At 40.2% G+C, this 22,030-nt stretch overlaps 1 protein-coding gene across 10 annotated transcripts in view; it reads right to left on the reverse strand.

The window, feature by feature from the left end:
• The window catches only part of TNRC6B (trinucleotide repeat containing adaptor 6B), a 243,814-nt gene that overhangs the window by 104,556 nt on the left and 117,228 nt on the right, over positions 1-22,030 (reverse strand). For 2 of the 10 annotated variants that reach the window (XM_035696540.2, XM_049115260.1), the window contains exon 1: positions 19,659-19,888. The exons of 7 other annotated variants lie outside the window; for them this stretch is intronic. In XM_035696540.2, coding sequence (XP_035552433.1) covers positions 19,659-19,663 — 5 coding nt within the window. In that variant the 5' untranslated portion in view covers positions 19,664-19,888. Of the gene's footprint in view, positions 1-19,658; positions 19,889-22,030 lie in introns of those variants that run through there. One more of the 10 variants, XM_049115267.1, reaches the window with a different exon arrangement.

A 22,030-nucleotide genomic window follows, 5' to 3' on the forward strand; every position in this document is an offset into this window, starting at 1 on the left:
GGTGGCTCAGTCGGTTAAGCACCTGACTCTTGATTTCGGCTCAAGTCATGATCTCAGGGTTGTGAAATCAAGTCCCATGCAGGGCTCCACACTCAGTGGGGAGTTTGCTTGGGATTCTTTTTCTCCCATTCCCTCTGCCAGCCCCATGCTTGCTCATACATGTGCTCTCTCACTCTCTCTCAAAATAAAAAAATAAATCTTAAAAGTAAATATATATACATGCATTTTACATCTGTAGTATTTCTATATTTATTAATACTTAATAAAATCCGTGAGTTCACACTAACATTCTGATTCTAATCTATTATCACAAAGTTTATTATAGTTTTCCCCTTTTTAACATCTATAACTCTCTTCTCCAACAGTGAGAATTGTTGGTTCCCATTATCCTTAACACACTTATCTGATCAATCCTTCTGTATTTAACCAATCTCCCAATGCTGCTGCCACTCCAGCTCTACGTGGATACCCTTCTCACCTCTCTTTGGCTCTAATACAACACACCACTCCTTTGTGTGAAGGCTTCTCATCCTACTTGGGCTGTGACACCTTTGGCCAGGGCACCTACCTTCTCGGTCTACCTATACTCCTCATGACTGAATTGTTCAGAAAGGAGATGAGGAAGAGAAAAATATTTTTTAAAATTAAATGTTTAAAAATATATTTTTTAAACAATAGTATCCATTAAACTGGAACTTGTTATAAACCAAACAGCCAAACTGAAGTTCACTTTTGCATCACCTCTGAAGAACAGGTTTGTTAAGTAAATTAATAGTGTAAACAAGCTTGTAACCCAGATGTTTAACCTACTTAAGAAAACTAATTGTTTTCAAGCACTTTAAAATCACTGGGCATGTACTTGCCTTTAATTATTGTCTAATTACAAATGATTTCTATTTTCTTCATTATGGCTTTGATAACTCCTCTATTTGACTACAGTTTTAAGTAGTACTACTTAAACTTGATAAAATTAAACTGCTTTTTAAAATGTCTCTTTATTAATCAGTTTGGCTTTTAAATCAATCATCTAAAATCAGGTTTTTGATCATTCAGTGATTTCTCTTTTTTAGTTAACCTATCATGCTGATCAAAAAGAAAATGCCTTTCACATGAAATTTGCCCCCAAATTTCATGCTCTGTGTGTCATCAGTTCTTGCCCCACTGTCCCTCATTATTTTTATGGATGCACTGCTAAGGGCTCCCCCATAAAGCCATCAGTTCCCATCATTTGAGTCCATACTTTTAACATTCTGCTTTACAAAACAGGGATTCACCCAGATAACAAATTAGCCTGTACTGCATTTCCAAAGGCTCAAGAAGAGAACATGTTCTGGAGTTACAGCACCTAGTGCCTCTATGTTCTTGATGTGGCCTCAGACCAGTTACCAAGCTTTGGGCATGCCATCTTTCTTAAGAGCAAATCATTCTCCACATCAGGTTGTCATGAGAACTAAATTAGGTAATGGGAAGTACTTGCTATATAGCAGGTACTTAAGGAGTAGGAGTTCATGACCCCCATCCCCAATCCCACCCGCAGCCTCACAGAAAAACTTGGTATCATTCAGAGCAGCGTTTTCCAATTTGGTCACACAGAACCTTACAGAGAACTTATAGAAGAACATGGATCATTAACTGCCTTCTTAAATTTTACCTGCCCTATCACTGCCCCTGACCAAAATAAGGGAAACATGAAAAAAATAACAGCAAGAAGAGTTCCATGACCTAAAAATGAGCAACCAACTTAACCCTTACCCAGAAGAATAGTACTGATATTCATGGGGGACAGGGGGAATGAGAAATAAATAGGCTATATTTTTTATTTTGACTTCCAAATAAAGATGCCAACTAGTCCTAAAGACCCCAGTTGATCCCAGCCTAAGGGTTATCTCTGGTTTCTTCCTAACCAGCTCTGTCAATACCAGTGGATAAATATTAAGATTTAATATCTGACAAAAAAAGATCATGTTATTAAAAATCCACTAGAGGTAATAAGCAATTTTCAAAACCACAGATGTTGGGGCACCTGGGTGACTCAGTCCGTTAAGCATATGACTCTTGATTTTGGCTTAGGTCATGATCTCAGGGTCCTGGGATCGAGCCCTGTGTCAGACTCCCCGCTCAGTGGGGCAGTCTGCTTGTCTCTCCCCCTCTAGCAGTCCCTCCACTCATGCTCTCTCACTCTTAAATAAATAAATAAAATCTTAGAAAACAAAACAAAACAAAACCACCACAGGTGTCAATAATGTGATACAACTATGACTAGCCTAGCAATGTGTTTTAAAAAAACCAAAATGACAAAGACAAAAATATGCCAGTCCCCAGAAGTGAACCAAACAGAACCGCAAAGGTCCCAATATGTAAAACATTTCAAACACATGGCTTCAACATAAAACACTAGAATCAGGAGTGATTCTAAAAATTGCCAGCAAATAATATCACATGACCTATTTCTCTGTATGTTCAATGTTTGAAATATCTAAGCTTTTGGCATGTAAAATTATGTGGTTTTGGTGTGTCATTTCTTTTAAAATCATGAAGATTTGTTATATGGAAGAGATGGAAGATATAAGGGCATTTCTTTCAAACTGCCTCAAGAGCAAAGCCAGATATTAAAAGAATGCAAATAAAATGCTGAGGTACTACCAATACCCTGTTGCTTCCACAAGCAACTCCTCCTTCATAGAGAAGGATATAGTGGTCTACACATTTCATTTGCAAAGCCTTTTGCTTCCTAACAGCCTCCAAGCAAAGGTCAAAGAGCCCAAGCTCTGAGTGATATGTCACAGACCTCAGACACAGGTGGAGGACTCAGGGCCAGGGACCTAAACTCCTCACCCAACAGAGGTCCAACTAGTTACCCAGAAGGGCCTATGTAACCTAAAACACGAGGGACTCTCCCTGATAAGAGAACACAGTTCTGTTTGTCAAACTGAGAACTGTAAACTCCTTACCTGCTGCCACACCCCTGCTGACACTACCACTATTTCTGCAACAGGCAACATGGCCAAATTTCCCACTTTGTAAGCACTACACATCAGCCAAGCTTTTCTTCAGTCTCTCTCCATCCCTCAATCTGGTCTGGCTCTCCTCAGTTTAGTGGGGGATGCATAAATGTGCTGCAGCTCGGAGAACTCATAAACCAATAGGCATTTAAAGTCTTCTCTAGGGGATCCCCGGGTGGCTCAGCGGTATAGCGCCTGCCTTTGGCCCAGGGCGCGATCCTGGAGGCCCCAGGATTGAGTCCCACGTCGGGCTCCTGGCATGGAGCCTGCTTCTCCCTCCTCCCGTGTCTCTGCCTCTCTCTCTCTCTCTCTCTCTCTCTAGGTCTATCATAAATAAATAAATCTTAAAAAAAATAAAATAATAAAATAAAGTCTTCTCTAATTGTGAAATCATCTTTGTTTCCTATTAAAGGATGTTTGGGCATGAGCAAGGCAGGTGGAAAAAACTGAGAGTTCTACATAAATATACTGTTCCCTAGAATACAAAACCTTTTTTTTTACAAAGGGAGGCAACAGTTGACTACACCCTTCCATGCTACCCCAAATATTTCTTCCAGGAAGAAGAGTGGCCCAGCAATAACAAAGCAACATGGCCTTGGAGAAGTTTTCATGCCTGGCTTCCCTCTAAGGCAGTAGAACATAGTGCTCAAGCACACACAAATGCAGCAGCCAAGGATGCCCAGGCCACTGTCCTACCTGTGTAACTTTGGGCAAGACAGTCATCCTCTCAGTAGTTAACTCGAAGGGTCTTCATGAAGATTCAACGAGTGAACGTATGCAAGGCTTTTAGAACAGTGTGCCTGATATTCCTTACAGGAAGCACACAGCAAATAATTTTGTTTCCCCTTTGTTTCTTTAATTTTTTTTTTTCTTAAGTAATCTCTACATTCAACATGGAGCTTGAACTTACAACCCTGAGATCAAGAGTCATTGTGCTCCACCGAATATGCCAGCCTCACACTCCTCTTTCCCTTGTAATATGGAAGTTCTCACCTCCTCTAATCATGACCCTCTGGTCATTTGCCGCACCCGTTTTTTATCCTACTCCCAATGGGGCCTGGACTCCCAAACATTCACCAACATCAACCAGCAATCCCCTGAAGACTTCACCCCTGGTTATCCCACACTACCTTTCTAGGCCAATCCTCACTCAGCCTCAGATGAACCCTAACCAACTGCATTCTTCACTTTGACTTACTGGAAAAAGCCTGCAAGGCCAACACTGCAATCACAAATGAAGGATCTTCTCTCTCAGCTGAGCCCTGAAAGCTGGGAGATGTTTCTTTTTGTGATTTTCTTCCTTTTCATTGGTGGTGGAGGTGGGAAGCCTTTTCCAAATGTTTTCTCTGTTTAGGCTCCCTTTATCTGCTCAGACTTCATCTTTTAATTTAGAGAAAGGAGTGATTCCCATTCAGAGGTAAATGTCTCTCAAGGGAACTCTCTCAATATCCTTCTATTTCCAAATTTACTTTTCCCTCTCCAACGCTAACCTGTCATATATGTGGCAAATCTCTTCCCACACTCTCTCTCTCTCTCTCTCTCGGACTCTCCCTCCCACGTTCAAGTCAACTAACCGTACCAAATGCCTATGGGTGCCAAGCTCAGTCTGTGGATAAGGACACAGAGCTCATTCTATACTTTCTATCGCTACCTCTCTACTTGCTCCTTCCCCTGAACCTGAATCATCCTTTAGAATGTAATGCCTAGATGGGGAGAGATTTTTATCTATTTTGCTTACTGTTTTATACCTAGAGACTAGTATAGCTATTAAAACACTTGGGACACTCACACTCAATAGGTATTTGTTGAGTTAATCCAAGTCATCCTTGATTCATTTATTCATTCAACAAATGCTCATTGAAAAGCAAAAAAAAACAAAAACAAAAGACAAACAAACAAACAAACACACCTAAATATCGGATTAAAAATAGGCAGAGGACTTGAATAGACATTTTTCCAAAGAAAACATACAAATGGCAAACAGACACAAGATGCTCAACATATCTCACCATCACAAAAATGCAAATCAAAACCACAATGAGGTATCATCTTACATTAGTTAGAATAGCTAGTATCAAAAAGACAAGAAATGACAAGTGTTGGCGAGGATATGGAGGACAGGGAACCCTGGGGAACTGCTGGGAATGTAAACTGGTGCAACCACTGTGGAAAACAGTATGGAGGTTCCTCAAAAAAGTAAAAATAGAAATACTCTACAATCCAGCAATTCCACTACTGGGTATTTTACCCAAAGAAAACAAAACACTAATTTGAAAACATATATATGCACCCCTACATTTATTATATTATTTACTATAAGTAAGATATGGAAGCCACCTAAGTGTCCATTGACAGATGAATGGATAAAGAAGATGTGGTATATACACAAACGTAGACTATTACTCAGCTATAAAAAAAGAATGAGATCTTGGGCATCTGGCTAGCTCAGTCAGTAACACATGTGATTCCTGATCTCAGTGTTCTAAGTTTGAGTCTTGTGCTGGGTACAGAGATTACTTAAAAGTAAAATCTTAAAAAAAAAAAAAAAAAAAAAAGAATGAGTTCTTGCCATTGGTGGATGGGCCTAGAGGCTCTTATACTAAGTGTATGAGACAGAGAAAGACAAATACCCATTTTACCTATATGTGGAATCCAAAAACAAAACAAAACAAAACCAGAATCATAAATATGGTGAACAAATTGGTTGTGGGGGAGGGGGGGTTGGGAGTTCCCAAAGTAGGTGAAGGAGATTAAGAGGCACAAACTTTCAGTTGTAAAATAAGTAAGTCATGGTATAATGACTGTATAATATACAGCATAGGGAATATAGTCAATAACATTAAAATAATGCTGTATGGTGACAGATGGCAGCTACACAAATCATGGTGAACATAGCATAATGTACAGAATTGTCAAATCAGTATGTTATACACCTAAAACACATTGTATGTCAACCATATTTCTTTTTTTTAAGATTTATTTATTTACGAAACACACAAGAGAGGCAGCGACACACAGGAAGAGAGAGAAGCAGGCTCCCGACAAGGATCCTGATGTGGGACTCAATCCTGGACTCCAGGATCATGTCCTGAGCCAAAGGCAGATGCTCAACCACTGAGCCACCCAGGTGTCCCATGTCAATCACATTTCAATTAAAAAAAAAAAAAGTCCATTGAGCATTTGCTGTATCTCACAGTACTGGGGTTATAGAACTAGTACAACTAGTTTCTGGCCCACAGCTGTTCACTGTATTGACAGAAAAAAAGACCCCCAAACACATGGGGATACCTCCCAATGTTACAATAGGGGCAAACAGGATGACAATGTGCTGAGGCTGCTGGACTCAAGAGAACCCTGAATCTGATGCACTGAGCTCCTCCAGGCCAATCTAACTACCCAAATTCAGGTCTTATCTCTGCTGACTCCTTGATGATTATCCTTTACTTCCCTAAACTCTTTCCTGTCTGGGTTTCTCCTGCAGCACCCTTTTTCCTGTTTTCATCCCACTCTTCTGAACATCTGCTAAGGAAACACTGTCACTCTCATCGCCTAGATGACCATATCTAGAGGTAAACAAACTGATGTCTGGGAAACTTCTCTCTTGAGCTCCAGACCCTTATCTCTACCTGCCCAGCTATATTTAATGCCCAGTAAACACATAAAATATGTCCAAAGCAAAAGTACAGCCTCTCAGATCCCATCCTCATCATACTACGTACTCAACATCTCTCCTCTACCCACTGAACACCCATGCTGACTCATGGCATCACTCATTCACCCAGCCTGGGGCTTACCTACAACTCCTTCCTTTCTGATCTTATCTAATGGATTACACTTCAGAAGTGTCTCCAAAATCTAGTCTTTCCATCTTTATTATCGCTATCTTAATTTACATTTTCTAGTCACCCCTCTTGCCTTGACTGGGAACAATCTCTCCCCCCTCCATCAGATCCTCAACATGGAAATCAAGTGAAGTAAGTTTTTTAAACTGTTTTCTACAAGATGAAATCCAAATTCCTTAGAATACTCAAAGACCAACCAAACCTTCCACTTTCGCTCAGTGTGCCCTTATGTTCTGCTAGTACCTTACCAACTCCCACCCTCGCCCAGTCCCTAACTCCTCCTCTGTTTTATGCTCTCTCCTCTGCCTAAAATGCTGACCAAAAAAACAAACAAAAAAAAAACAAAAAAAAAAAAACTAAAGAAAATGGTAGCTAACACTGACTTCAAGCAATATGCTAAACACTTCAAATGTGTTCCTCATTTAATCCTCATAACTATTCTTTGAGGTAGGTGCTATTATTATACCTTATTTTACCAGTGAGAAAAGCTGAGGCATACAGATAATACTTGCCTAACACTGGGCTGACCTAACTACATGGCTATCTGGACTCCAGAACCTGAGTTCTTAACCCCAACACTATAACGCCCCTCATTCCCTCACCATCCCTTCCACCAAGTGGGTCCTAATTCCCTTTAAGACACAGCTTAAATGTTCCCTCTTTGGTGAGACTTCCCCAGTGCCCTAGGCCTGTCTTCCCATCCTCCAGGGTCTCCGGGCATCATGCTTTTATCTTTATTACAGGCAGCCTCACTGGTTGAGTCCCAAAGATAAGTCAGGTTGTTTTTTATCTTTGTAATTCCCAGCACTATACAGCCTCTGACATAAAGACACTTAGGTAATAAATAAACTCTTCCAAGTGCACAGAACCTGCAGTATGCTCTGCTCAAACTCAAGTCTACCCTACATGTTACTGCTCCCAAATACCCTCCACTGCTAACCCCCCAGTTCTCCCCTTATCCTCACCTACCCCAGGCCTCCTCCATGCTGAAGAGGCAAAGCCCTCCCTGGAGCTGCCACTCCCACAACCAGCTGATAGCATTATCACCACCAAGCAGGCCAGCGAGTTGCTGGCCATGCAGTCCTTGATTACAGAGTAAAGTGCACCTAAGAAGCACTTTCTCTGGCTGAAGAAGACAGAGGCGACGTTTGATGTGGGACCGCCAGATTTAAGGTCTTGGTCATTTAAAATGTGCAAATAGGATGGTGGATATAAAAATGTGCATACTAGGACAAAATGTGCCATGACCATTCTTCATTACTCATAAAGGGCCAACAGCCTGACAAAAACAGAAGTCTCATTATTTATTTCTGTGATCTACCTGCCACTTTTACTTAATCATCATCACTATAAACTTTATTAAATAAGATAAAATTTGCTATAGGTTTTGGTTACTTTAGATTCTACAACTGCTCAGCACTTAATGGAATTAGCTTGTTGGTTTTTTTTTTTTTTCTTGCAGTAAAGTAGAATGGTTACTTGCTTACAGTATATGCAGAGGGAACAAAGTAATTTTTTAAAAAGTATGAGTCAATGAAATCATCACCACTGTAGCCCATAAATAAGAATGAAGGAAGGTAGTCCCAGAACTTGAAGTAAGGTTTATTCCTATGAGTGAGGCTAATAAAAACCAGGAAGTACACAGTTAATTGTAAAACATGCTAGGAGATGGTCTATAATTAGGATGTGGTTCCCAAACGCTGAACTTTAGTACCTGTGCTGATCTATATTTCCTTATGTAATGGTTTTCATAAACCTATCTTCAACTTAATGAGATGTCTCTTATTCCATTCAACTGTTTGTTAAAATGTTTTTTCTTTGAAACAATGGTAACAAACGGTGAGTTTTTTAAAAATGCCTTTACCTGGGAAATTTTAAACTGGTAACTTGTGTTGGATCCCAATATTGCTTTTACAATGTCACAGTTCCCTGGAACTCAAGTCTGGGAACCACCATGTGAGAGTGTCTAAAGGGACTTGGGCCAAATAAAAGCTTGTGTGACTAGGACATAGTTTTAGAAAGGAATAACCAAAATGGAAAGCTAACGATGCATTTCCTCAAACTGCGTCTAAAAAAAACAAAAACAAAAAACCTGGTGCCTTAAGATTTTATATATACACATCACTTAAGATTTCCAATGCACATTAGCATCTTAAAGACTCTAAGTCCGGGATCCCTGGGTGGCGCAGCGGTTTGGCGCCTGCCTTTGGCCCAGGGCGCGATCCTGGAGACCCAGGATCGAATCCCACATCGGGCTCCCGGTGCATGGAGCCTGCTTCTCCCTCTGCCTGTGTCTCTGCCTCTCTCTCTCTCTCTCTGTGACTATCATAAATAAATAAAAATTAAAAAAAAAAAAAAAAAGGCTCTAAGTCCTATAGTGGGCAAAAACCAGTTTAATTCAGAATCAGGAAAGGTTTTGGTTTTGTTTTGTTTGTAGGCAAACTTATTAGTACCCCCCCAAAACAGGGGGAAATCCTGAAATGTATTGAGGTGTGTGTGAAAACAGAATGTGTTAACAGCAGAAATACATCTTTATGAAACCTAGAGAGGGGACAGGAAGTGTCCCCTGCCCCTTCCAAAGATCATATGATAGTGTGTTCTATGGATGGGGCTTATCAAGAAATAATATATAATCTGATAAAAGGGTGTTTCCTACTTAAGTTTCTCTAAAATCTAGAGGAAAACTATATCTCCATTCTTCACTATGGATGGTCAACTCCTTTTTGATCTGAATGGAATGCTCTGGACAGGAAGGAGAACATTTTGGTCATCAAAAATATCCATCTCCCACCCACTGAAGTAACAAATTAACATTTTTTAAAATCCCTTATGAATGTGGCTGGTGTGATAACTGAGTGGACTGATATATTTGACCAGGAAAACTAGAATATGATGTCTCATGCGTGGTTCCCTAAAACTTCTTCCAATCTCAGTGAGACAATTCTTAGTGGATCATTAAATTAAATTAGTGGGTTGGGATCAGTTTTTGTGGTTTGGGGTGTTATTTATTTGTTTTTTTAAGCGTGTATATGTGTGTGGGTTTTTTTTTTTTTGTTTTTTTTTTTTTTTTTTTGAGAGAGAGAGTGTGCACAAGTGGGGGAGGGGGGACAGAGAGAGAGGGCAAAAACCTCAAGCAGACTCCCAGCTAAGCACAGCGCCTACAGGGCTAATCTCAGGACTCTGAGATCATGACCTGAGCCAAAATCAAGAGTTGGACATTTAACCAACTGAGTCAACCAGGCACCCCTGGGCTGGTGTTTTGTTTTGTTTTGTTTTGGTTTGGTTTTGGTTTTTAACAAAACAGACTTGAATAGAATATATCAGAATACATTACACATAGTAGCAGAAAGTCAATACTTTTGCTTCTGTGTATACAGTCACATATGTACAAAACCTCAACACAAATGGCATTTTCTAGTATGGAGCCAAACAAGAAGTTTGAAAGTCACTGTTTGAAGTTACTAAATTATCTATCTAATTTCAGCTTATAAATAGGGATTTCTTGGCATAAAAAGAACAACAATTATTTTCTATAAGCAAAGGAGCAAAAGAAACAATGGCATCAAGAGATACAAGATGCTGCTCTGGGTTCCTGGGAGAGAGGAAAGAGGGTTCTTCTGCTAGGTCTCTGGCCTTATTATAGCATTTATTACTTAAACCTACCACTATACAGTCTGGTTTTTACAAAGGCATAAATGGATAACCAAAGTGCCCTTCTAAGAAAACAAAAATGTAAGGGATTAATTTCCATATTGATTAAAAGCAAAACAAAACACAGAACTTTGCAGAAGAGCTGACATTTCAAACTCTTACAGGGCACTTCACAGAAAAATAAGCTCTCCTATGTCCACTGAAATGAAACTGTGCAGCAACCAAAAACCACTGCTTATTCTCCAGTGCAAGCAAGGTTTGATTCCAACTACAATTCAAGATAATTTCTATTTTTACTGGTTATTCCTTAAAAGGTCTAATTAGTAACTACAAAGCAATCTAAATCAATGAGAGGATTAAATAAAAATCTTTGAACCTAGTTTTTATGAACTACTCATATTTAGTAAGTATTACACTAGTCTAGGATGGCAAGAAATACAAAATAAGTGTAACAGTATAAGGTCAAACAGCCTGCAAATCACCAAAGAGAAGTGAAATACGTGCACAAAATAATAAGCCCTTTGGCACTCCTTTTCTCCCTGGTAAACACCTCCACCTACGCCAGGTAGCTGGGACCACTGACTGAAGGCTTCCGAGAACACTCAAATCCTAATTTCATACCTCCCTGCCTGGAGCCACCACCAGCTCACTGACTCCAGAATTGAACAAGGTCATAAAGGGGGCAGGAGTGCTCCCAACTCTCCAACTTAATGTGCTTTTCAATGTAAGTCTCTGCATCTGGCAATTCTGAAAGATGACACAAATCATCATGTTTAAGAACTTCTACCAATGTGGGATCCCTGGGTGGCGCAGCGGTTTGGCGCCTGCCTTTGGCCTAGGGCGCGATCCTGGAGACCCAGGATCAATTCCCACGTCAGGCTCCCGGTACATGGAGCCTGATTCTCTCTGCCTGTGTCTCTGCCTCTCTTTCTCTCTCTGTGACTATCATAAATAAATAAAAAAAATTTAAAAAAAAAAAAAAAAAAAAGAACTTCTACCAATGTGCCATCCTTTGACTCTAGCCAAAACAATGTTTTAAATTTCCGTTTCAAATTTTGGAATCTGAGGGACGCCTGGGTGGCTCAGCGGTTAAGCATCTGCCTTTGGCTCAGGGCGTGATCCTGGAGTCCTGGAATCAAGTCCCATATCGGGCTCCCTGCAAGGAGCCTGCTTCTCCCTCTGTCTATGTCTCTGCCTCTCTCTCTGTCTCTGTCTCTCATGAATAAATAAATAAAATCTAAGAAAAAAAAATTTTTGGAATCTGTGCACTTGCAGAAAAAATAAAAAGTTCATCTCTTCACAAGCAAAGTTAGGATCTGATCGAATTCTAAAAACTCCACCAGCAGAATCCAACATGTGTTTTAAGAAACACCAGTCCTATGAAATGCTTTGTGATGATAAAAATGCTTTGTGATGCTGTGGCTATTTTCAAAATGCACATTAGCTGTAAGATACCCATTTACTTTGCATAACCCCACTCTGTCCAATATGGTAACCACATATGGCTAGTGTGTACCTGTAATGAGACTGGTGTGACTTGCAGATGGAATTTTCAATTGTATTTTTGTTCAATTAATTTAAAATTTAAAGTTGATACTCATTTCCATTACTGGAAAACTTCTGTATCTTTGGAAAAATTTGGGCATGTGGGTGTACTTTTTTAACTGTAAATTCTATAAAATCTAAATACAGATCAAGTATTTCCAATGAAAATTTCATGTTCAAACTGAAATGTGTTGTAAGCATAAAATACGTACCAGATTTCAAAGACAGTATGACAAAAAAGAATGTCAAACATTTAATTTTTAGGTATTTTAAATTGATTTCATGTTAAATGGATAATATATTGCACATATTAGGTTAAATAAAGTACACATTATTAAAATTATTTTCACCTGTTGCTTTTACTTTTTTAATGTGACTCCTGGAAAATGTAAACTAACACATGACTCACATTCCTTTTTTTTTTTTTTAATTTATTTTATTTAAGCAATCTCTATATCCAACATGGGGCTAGAACTCAGAACCACAAGGTTAAGAGCCGCATGCTCTACTGGCTGGGCCAGCCAGGCACCCCTCACATTCCACTCCTACTGGTTGATGCTCACGAGTCCCAAACCTGTCCCATTGGAACACCTCCCAACACTAGGTTTGGGAATGCTAACGTAACCACATACTGTTCTACCTGCTAACCACTTCTGAGATTGAGAAGGCCTTCCCTCCTCTTCAGCAACAATTCCAAACTATCCTATACAATCACCTTCCTTTTAATCCTTTCCCAGGTCCTCTTTCTCTTCCTGTCCCCAAGGACCTATTCTCAGTTCTCTTTTTCATTCTACACTTTCATGGTGAGCTCATCCACTCACAGCGTCAGCTATCGCGTCTATGTGGATGACTTCCAATCCTTTATCTCCATTTCTGACCTCTTTCTCAAGCTTCAGCTTCATTCACACTACCAGCTGCCTGCTAAACAGCTGCCTCTGGGAGTCCCACAGACTTAAACCCAGGATGATGTCTGACCTGGAGTACATCTTCACTCCTCCTGAAGACTCTTGTCATTCACCTTGAAAACCCAGGGTCCCTGGTCCCTCTTCTAGCCATACCATAGCAATCTTATAATAGACCCTTTCTCATCAGTCCCTTTTTACCACAACTAGCCTGCATGACTCTAAATTATTCCCTAGTCCTCTGGCTCATTTCCATTTAACATTCTCAAAAACCACTTTGATCGCACTGCTAACACATTTTCAACAAGTCCCCTCTGTCTCCCATCCAAACTACTAGCAATCCAAACTACTGAGCAGGTGTCTCAGCTCCCCTATACACCTCTGAACTCCCATCACAATTCTCCCTGGACATAACTAATCCTCCAGCTGGACTGCTCTGCACTCTATACAGTTCTGACCAAACTTTCAGGCTTAGCTCAAATACATGGTCCTCATAAAGCCTTTGATGATCAACCTGACTAAAATTAGTCTTTCTCTTCCCTCAAACTCTTCTGGTATTTTTAATGGCAACCATCATGATAATGGGAGTACATGGGCTTATCTTCTTTATAGAATAGTGTCCCCTTAATAGCACCAACAGTACCTTGCACTGTTTGTTGCCATCTTTGGACAGCTTACCAAAGAAATCAACTTAAAAAGAAAAATGCTGGAGGACTTGGGACTACCTATGATTCTCAAATCTTTATCTCCAGACAGATACTGAATTGCTCCAGACCTTCATCTGATGTCTCATAATTCAGTAACTCCAAATGATGGAGTTAATGATGGCATAATCTCCATGCCATACCTGTCTCCTGAATGGACCCCTACTCAGCAAATGATACCACCATCCCATCAGTAGCCCAGGCCAGATAAAAGAGGCATCACCTTTAATTTCCCCATATTCAGCACTCAGGTTCTGTGAAATCTTCCTAAATGTCTCTGGATTTACCTACTTCTTCCCAACTCTACTGCTAGTTCAGGCCACCATTACCCGGAATGCCTGTAATACTATCTGGTATTATACTCAACTCTCCAGCCATTTCCTACAGTGCAACCAGAGTCATCTTTCCAAAATCCAATCTGAACAGGTGACATTCCTGCTGAAGACTCTTTAATTGTTCTTAAGATCAAGACTTCCAAACATGGCTTACAGACCCTCTGCATCTGGCCAGTGTTTATCTTTACAGCTTCACTTCTCATTTCCCAGATCATCTCTTTCCTTATGTACATCATGCTTCAACTACGTCCAAGTACTATACATACGGTTCTCCGGGTATGCTAATGTACTCTCTCGTCTAGGGCCCTTGCACAAGCTGGTACCTACCTCTATTTGGGTTGGATGTCCCTCCCTTGTAATCATCCGACACTCAGCACTGGCGAGTTTCTTTGCATTTATATTCTAACTTCAGCAATGGGAAAACCTTCACACTTCTGCTAGGCTAGCAATTTATCCCAATATCCAGCATGTAATAGGTACTCAGTAATTATTTGCTGAATGAATGAGTAAACAGATGATAGTTTTCTGAGTTAAAAAAAAAATTCCAAAGTCAATGAATGAAAGCCATTTCCAGGACATCTATTATTTATTTGAGAGCATTGTATAAAGTGGGTAACTGATCTAAGTTTTTATTTTACCTGTCTTTTGAATGGAAACTATTAATAGTTTGGTTAAGTAAACAGAAATGTACAGGTATAGACTCAGAATAATCACAATGAAGGAAAAGACACTGTATTTATGTTCTCCTTTGTCTTGTAAACTTGGAACCAACTCATCTGAAATTGTTGAGAAATTTTTGATGCAAAACACAGAATGTATGAAAAGCAGCCAAGCAAATGTGGATACATCACAGAGGCAGAGCTTGCAGGAAACTAGAGAGCATGAAGAGACGACCTCAGACCCTAGGAATGTAGGTAGGGACTTTTTTTTTTTTTTTTTTTTTAGGTAGGGACTTTTTAACAAAAAGAAAAGGCTCAGCACTCCTTGTCTTTATCCAGATTGAAGCTCAGTGCAATCACCACATACGTTTCATGATCCTGCAAGCCAGGAGAAAGAATGGAGGCATCTATGAGGCCGTAAAAGTGTTTCTGGTTTATTTAACAAAGGGAGATAGAGCAAAGGGGAAGGAAATACTTACTAAGCAAGGCAACGAGGTGCCAGCTCTTACATACATTTCCTTTATGGTTCACAACAGTGTATTATCCCCATTTTACTGATGAACAAACAGGGACTCATGGTCACATAGCTGGTCCTGGTGACCTTATACTCAGATCTAACTCAAATACATTTTTATCAAACATCCACTCCTGTTAAAGCCCAGTTCTAGATATTGGGGACTGGGCAATGAGCAAAACAAAATCTGCTCTCAGGAAGCATATGGTTTTGTGAGGAGTGACAAATAATGTAATTTCAGATAGTGACAGAATTATAAGGGATATTAAAATGGTAAAACTGAGAGATGTGGTAGAGAAACCAGGGAGGTAACTTAGGTTGCAAGGTTCACAGGCATCATTTAAAAGATAATTTTGAGGAGATACTTTTGCATGGCTAAAGAAAATGGATAATAAGGGGACTATCCTATCCAACCTTAAATGGAAATCTCTGGAACTACCAGAAGCAAAAATTACCATTCATTTTCTGATTCTCAGCAAAGAGACTATGAGGTAGAAGGAGCTACAGTGTTATCCTGGTCCTAATCCAAAGTGATTGGTTAGATATTCACCAGATGGTGAATATTTCCTTATGAACCAAGTGGCTGTTCAGGGCAATGGGCCGACCAAATTAATTCTTAGATTCCCCCAGCACCTACAACAGCACCCAACACACGCCAGGACATAATAAATGACTACTGAATGGATACAGGAAGGAAGGGGAAAAAGGAAAATGTTGAAATGTCACTGTTGTGGGATAAACCCCCTTTTTAGGCCAAGTGGCTTCAATTCACCCCAGCCCACCCCACCACCAGCCCCAACCATAAAAAGAGGGGTGAAAGAAGGTGGTTAGCGTAAATCCATGAACAACACTATCCTAGGAAAAAAATAGCATATGCTGCCCCCTCCCCAACCCAAGAAGTCAGAAAAACCGTATCTCTAAATCACAAGTTACGTTTAATGAAAATCTAATATCCAAATGATGACTAAAAACGAGTAATTATTTAGCTGCTTTAAATAAGGGCTCTCCTAATGCAGGTCCTCAGGATACTTCTGTACCAGGTACCTAGTTCTAACTATTGCACACAGCACCAAGTTGTGTTGGCCTCTTTATCTGAGTATCTTCCTTTGCTAGTCTGGTAGTTCTTGAGGGCAGGAGCAAAGCATATTTATCTGTACTGCCTTGCGGCCTTGTCCAGTTTATAATGCAGAAGAACAGTGATCATGCTAAGTTAGAAAAATTAAATTTCTCCAAAATGTTTCAGTCATGGGGCAGATGGGTAGAGTGAGGACCACCCCCCTACTATTGTTATCTGCTGAGGCGGCTCTGTAGAACCTGAAGCCCTCATCATCTCACATCACTCTTTCAGTGTCTCTTGCAGAGGTGAAGAACTGGAAAAGCCTTAGAAGTTTCTGCTTCGATTTTTAGAAGTTTATTTTTAAAGGACGGTCCTAGTGGTGGCAGAGAAGAACAAACGGCCATTCAAAACTGAACAAGAATGGAGTCTGCGCTAAATATCAAAGATGCCTATGCTTCCTTTCTGGCACCCGGATAGAAGGACTGAGAAACAGTTTAAAAATAAGATACCACTTCTGATAGATCAGTGCTATCAATTTCTCTGGTGTTCCAGTAAAATCTTAATAGTGAATCTGTAACAATTTTTTTCTGAGACAGAGCAGTGTTGTGAATAATGACATTATTACAGAATCACAAGTAGACCCAGCAAAAGGAAATATGGATTGGGGGGGGGGGGGGCATTTTAAGTAAGAATCATATTCGTTTTCTCCAGTAAGAAACTTCCTCTGCATACGCCATCTCATTTTGAAAAACCATAACATGCAAGTTCTAAGATCCCTGGGTCTGCGCTTCATGATATCAGCCACATCTCTAAAGTTTTTAAAGCTTCGTTTCACACTATCAACAGAAAGAAAACTTCAACAAAAGGCACAAATTAAATACTATCCATCTGCACACTTGATATACTACTCATTTTTATTTGTGTCTGAATTACCATAGTTTTGGTGTGCCATCAGGATTGGCTCTGCAGGAACTTAGATCCAAAATGGCAGCTGAGCTTCTGAAACTCACCAGAGCCATAAGCTTAACATACGTGAAACCAGGTCTTATTTATCTCACTTTTCAACCTGTCTAAGAAAAAAGAATATTTATAAAAACATTTCAAAGATTCAGACGGCATTCTGTTCATGTTCATTACAGCATTCTCCTTCTTGCGAGAACAGGCACCCTGCTTTTGGTTCCTCCGCTCCACAAACTGAATTAACCTGCCGTTCACATGTTTACACAGTCCACAAAAACAAGCTAATGGCATAACATGGAAAGCTTAGGTTTTTCTCACTCTTCTTCTATAAGGCCAACTTAGGAAATGGGTGTAAAATGAATCATCTAACAAGTAAAGCCCCAAATGAGCGCTTTCATTTTCAGAAAAAAACAACAATAATGAGAGCTATTTTTCCTTAGGTCCACCACAAAGCAACACTCCCTATCACTATGATAATTTCTGTCTTTCCTTTACATTCAAGCTGTAAAAAAAATTTTTCAAGAGACAAATTTGTTCCAGACTACCTCTTTAATGTAATGTTTCCAATCCCTCTTACACAAAAGCTGAACCTGTATCACCAAAAAATGTACACTGAATTTAAATTGTCCCTTTTCTACTTATTTCCATTACTAATATAATAACATTAATTTTAGAAAAATAATAAAATACTTGCTCTTTAGAGACAGAGAACTTTAATTATCTTTATGTATTCAAATGCAGAGTCTTTTTGTTAAATTAGCGTGAAAGTCCCTTCATCTACACACAATTGACCCAAAGAAACAGGCCATTTTCAGCACAAGGGGCCAATCCATTTGAACAGTGAATAAAGCTTTTGAAAGCACTACACACCCTCTTCCAGACTGTCAAATTTTCAAAACGGGCCAGCATTTCTTCCATTTTTTTTTTTAACACTTGCAGGCCCAGCAAGCATCTTATAATTAGATTAATTAAAAAGGAAACAAAAACACTGCTCCCTTCTGATCAAAATTATTCCATTTATGCTTAATTAGCTTTAATCCAAGTCTACATATTTAATGATGGGGATATGACAATTCCACCTATTTGCATCTTTTAAATGCCTTTCTAAACTATACTTTGTAACAGATTTAGAAGAACAGTCTCTTTCTCATGCCAGTATGCCACGCATAAATCAGGAGGATAGAAATTAGGAAAAAAAAAAAGAAAAAAGAAAAGAAAACAAGGCCTCTTAGAGCCAGAGATGTGCGGAGGGGGTGGGGTAATTTACTCAGAGGTGGGGGCAATTTCCCCGCCACATCACAAACTACGATCCTTTCAGCCCACCAGAAGAGAAGCATTACATCACACTCTTACAATGATAGGGGGAGGTGGCTCTGAGAAAGCAAGTTTTCAGCTTTCTTCCCTCCCTGCTCCCAGGCTTCCTAGAATCCTGGACTGGGAGTAATGGAATTTAACTTGAGGGCACCGCACGGTTTCAGAGGTAACTAACATACACATACATACAGCTACCTATTTATGTGACCCTAAATGACCACTTCAACAATGGATATACGGCCCAAACAGGCAGCCACACACACACACACACACACACAGATGCTGAATTTGTGCTGAAAAGCCCAGGTCATCTGTGTGAAATTAAACAAAAACTGTAATCTGTGAGAAACAGAGAAGGCCAGTCTACAGGGAGAAGCTGATAAAGAACTCATTCCTAATGGGGTGAATAGCTGTTTCGATCTTCAAAACACCATGTTTACAAGACAGTCCTGCCATTTGGTTCAAACCACGATCAAAATAAAAGCGCATCTGGCTGCACATTTGAGAACACACACAGAGACCCAGTGCAAATGAGCGCGCGCAGAAGAGGGGTGATCCACACATTGCTTGGGAGGTTTTCAAGCAGGGGAATCTACAAACCCCAAACCTCCTGGTGTTCACTCGCCCCCAGCCTGATGTTTAAAATGTATCAGGTCTTATTTTAGGTTCTACATCTCTCTAGGAAGGATGGCCTAGCTTTAAGGGGGAGAAAAAAAAAAGCGCTTTCCCGTGGTACTGCTTGCCCTCCCAGATCCTTTGTCGGCCTTAGCAGCCGAAAGAATGCAAACCCATTTATATTTATGCAAATTTTTGCAGCAGATTTAAGGGGGCAGGGAGAGGTCTGTGTTTTTTTAAAAAACCTCTTTCTAAATATCAATTTTCCAGTTACTCGTAGTTTCATTTATTTGCAAGACAGAAATGATGATGAAAATCTGCATACAAATTAAAAGTGCAATTAAATCACTTCAAATTTTAAATATTCTAGCAAGGCTTTTCCATTTCTAAAATGCCGAACCAAAAGTACATCACGGGTCTGATTTACACAGATTCACGAAATGTCTGAAGCCAGTCTCCATGCTAGACAAATGTCCATTTGCAACAGCACTAGTGAAAACGGTTAGACAAGATCCATATAAATCAATTGGTTTAAAAAAATTGAAAATATTTACCAACCTCATAAAGTGCAGCAGTGCTTAAATCCAGCAAATTGAGGCATACAAGGTAGAAATGGAAATGAAAAAAGGTCCAAAAAATGATTTCTTTTTGTCTATCTGTTTTTTTGTATTTTAAATATTCAGAAACCAGCAGAGACTCTGTCGGCCATTTTGGCTTGAACTAACTCTCTCTCACTCACTCTCCCTCTTGCTCTCTCTCTCCCCCTCTGTCTCTAAAGGAAGCAGCTTTTTGTGACCTTCAAATAGAGGCGGATCATGTGACTTCGGGTAGGTTTGTCAATCAGGAAAGGGGAGGGAGCTGGGGTTGAAACTGCCTTAAAGGGAAAGCAGCCCTTTTCCACTCACTTTCATTTGTGAAAGGCTGTTATCTCATACTCTCCGCCTACACACAGTGAATGTGAAAGTGGCAACAGCATAAGGGTAACAGATGAACAAAATATAAAAACCTTTATTGGTTTATAGAAATATGCTCAGTTGCTAACGATTCTTGCAGATCCTGGAGCTTGGATTGCTTGCTGCAGTTATTCTCTAGATGTTTGGGCAAGCATGGGCTGGCAAACTGCTCTTTAAAAGGGGGCTTAAACAATGTTTTAGCCAAAGAAGAGACTAGTTTTTAAAGATTAAGGTGAAATACAGGGCACATCTGATCTCTGACAAGCTCCTAAAATGCATAGGAGAAGACTAAAAGGAGATATACCCAGGTATAAACTGAAACTGGCAATTCAGAGACGTTAAGTGACTTAAATCACACAGCTAGACAGAAGCAGAATAGGGACTGGTTTCCCAGATGAAGCCCACATTTATTGTTTCAGGTGTATATGTGTTCGGTACGTCCTTCCCTGACTCCAAATAAAAGCCATGCTGCGGCATTAGCAAGCTGACTTTCTCTAGGATAGGGCAGATTCCAACCCTCTTTAAATTCCTCTCCCACCTGAGGAAGTAGTTCTGCAGCTGACAAGAGTAAGCACGGAATTTAAGACCTACCTGCTTTTCCCATCTCTAAGTCCCTTCTTCTAGCTATATGCATTCTTGATTTATTTAATTTATTATTATTATTATTTTTTAAAGATTTTACTTATTCATGAGAGACACAAAGAGAGGCAGAGGCATAGGCAGAGGAAGAAGCAGGCTCCCTCTTGGGAGCCTGATGCAGGACTCAATCCGGGGACCCCGGGATCACGACCTGAGCCAAAGGCAGACGCTCAACCACTAAGCCACCCAGGTGCCTCCCCACCTTTTTATTTATCTATTAATGAGAGACACAGAGAGAGAGAGGCAGAGACACAGGCAGAGGGAGAAGCAGGCTCCATGCAGGAAGCCTGGCATTCTCTATTTATACCCACCTAAGAAAGACATGCTGAGTTTGTATCTCTAGCCCTGGGGCCATCAGGCTGTGCAAGCTTAGTTAGGCAAATCCCTTTACCTCCCAAGGCTCAGTTTTCTGACTGGAATGTAAAGATTGGACATCACTAGATGGTATCTTGGGTTCCTTTCCGCTCTAACACTCTGCACTTAGCTTCTTTCTTTTAGCAGTTCTGTTCATCTTATCCTTACCATCTCAAAAGTAAGTCATTACCCCAGGAAGGCTTTCTTGACCCTTCCAGTGGAGACCAGGTCTTCCTATTCAACACTCCCATAACATCCTTTACTACTTCTTTATAGCGTTGGTCATAATCACAATTTATTATCTGCATAAGAATTTGCCTATTGGTGATCTTCCCCAGTGTCTATAACAACAAACACCACATCTTCCTTCACTGCCATCTGAGGACCAACATAAGTGAATAAACAAATGAATGAATTCCTCAGACTTCCACTCAGTAGTGCTAGGCAGGAGGAAATCTGCCATCCAAATATAAAGAACAGAAGTCATATTGTTTCTAGAAACTCACTTCCATCTATTTCTTCTAAGGATTGCTTTGGAAATAAAGTAACTAAAATGATAGAAAGCAGACAAAAGTGCCTGGTGACTGTCAAGACTCCATCTATTTCTAAAAGCCAAAAAAAGTGGGATCCACAGTGAGTCTCCCAAATGAACAAGGCTGACCAAGTGTAATCTGACATGCAATCCAGCAGAGACCCCATGGATTCTGTAAGCCTGACATTCCTCGAAAAGGAACCTATGACCCCCTCCTAAATCCCACAGGTTTGTCATCCTGGCTTCTGGGTCTTCATACAGCCTCCCTCCTTTGCTTTTTCCACTCCAACAGAAGAATAGGAGAGGAGCTGTTTCAGGGCAGGGGGAGCCTATGCCTCAATGACCTGGCGGCTTGAATATTTATGGTGTAAAAGGCTTCCACCACTTCCAGGTCTTCTTGAAGCCCTGAGTGGAGCAAGAGCCAAGACCTAGACTGACAACTGAGATGTAGG

Source organism: Canis lupus, chromosome 10, assembly GCF_003254725.2.
Source record: "Canis lupus dingo isolate Sandy chromosome 10, ASM325472v2, whole genome shotgun sequence".
In the NCBI taxonomy this organism is placed as follows: Eukaryota; Metazoa; Chordata; class Mammalia; order Carnivora; family Canidae; genus Canis; species Canis lupus.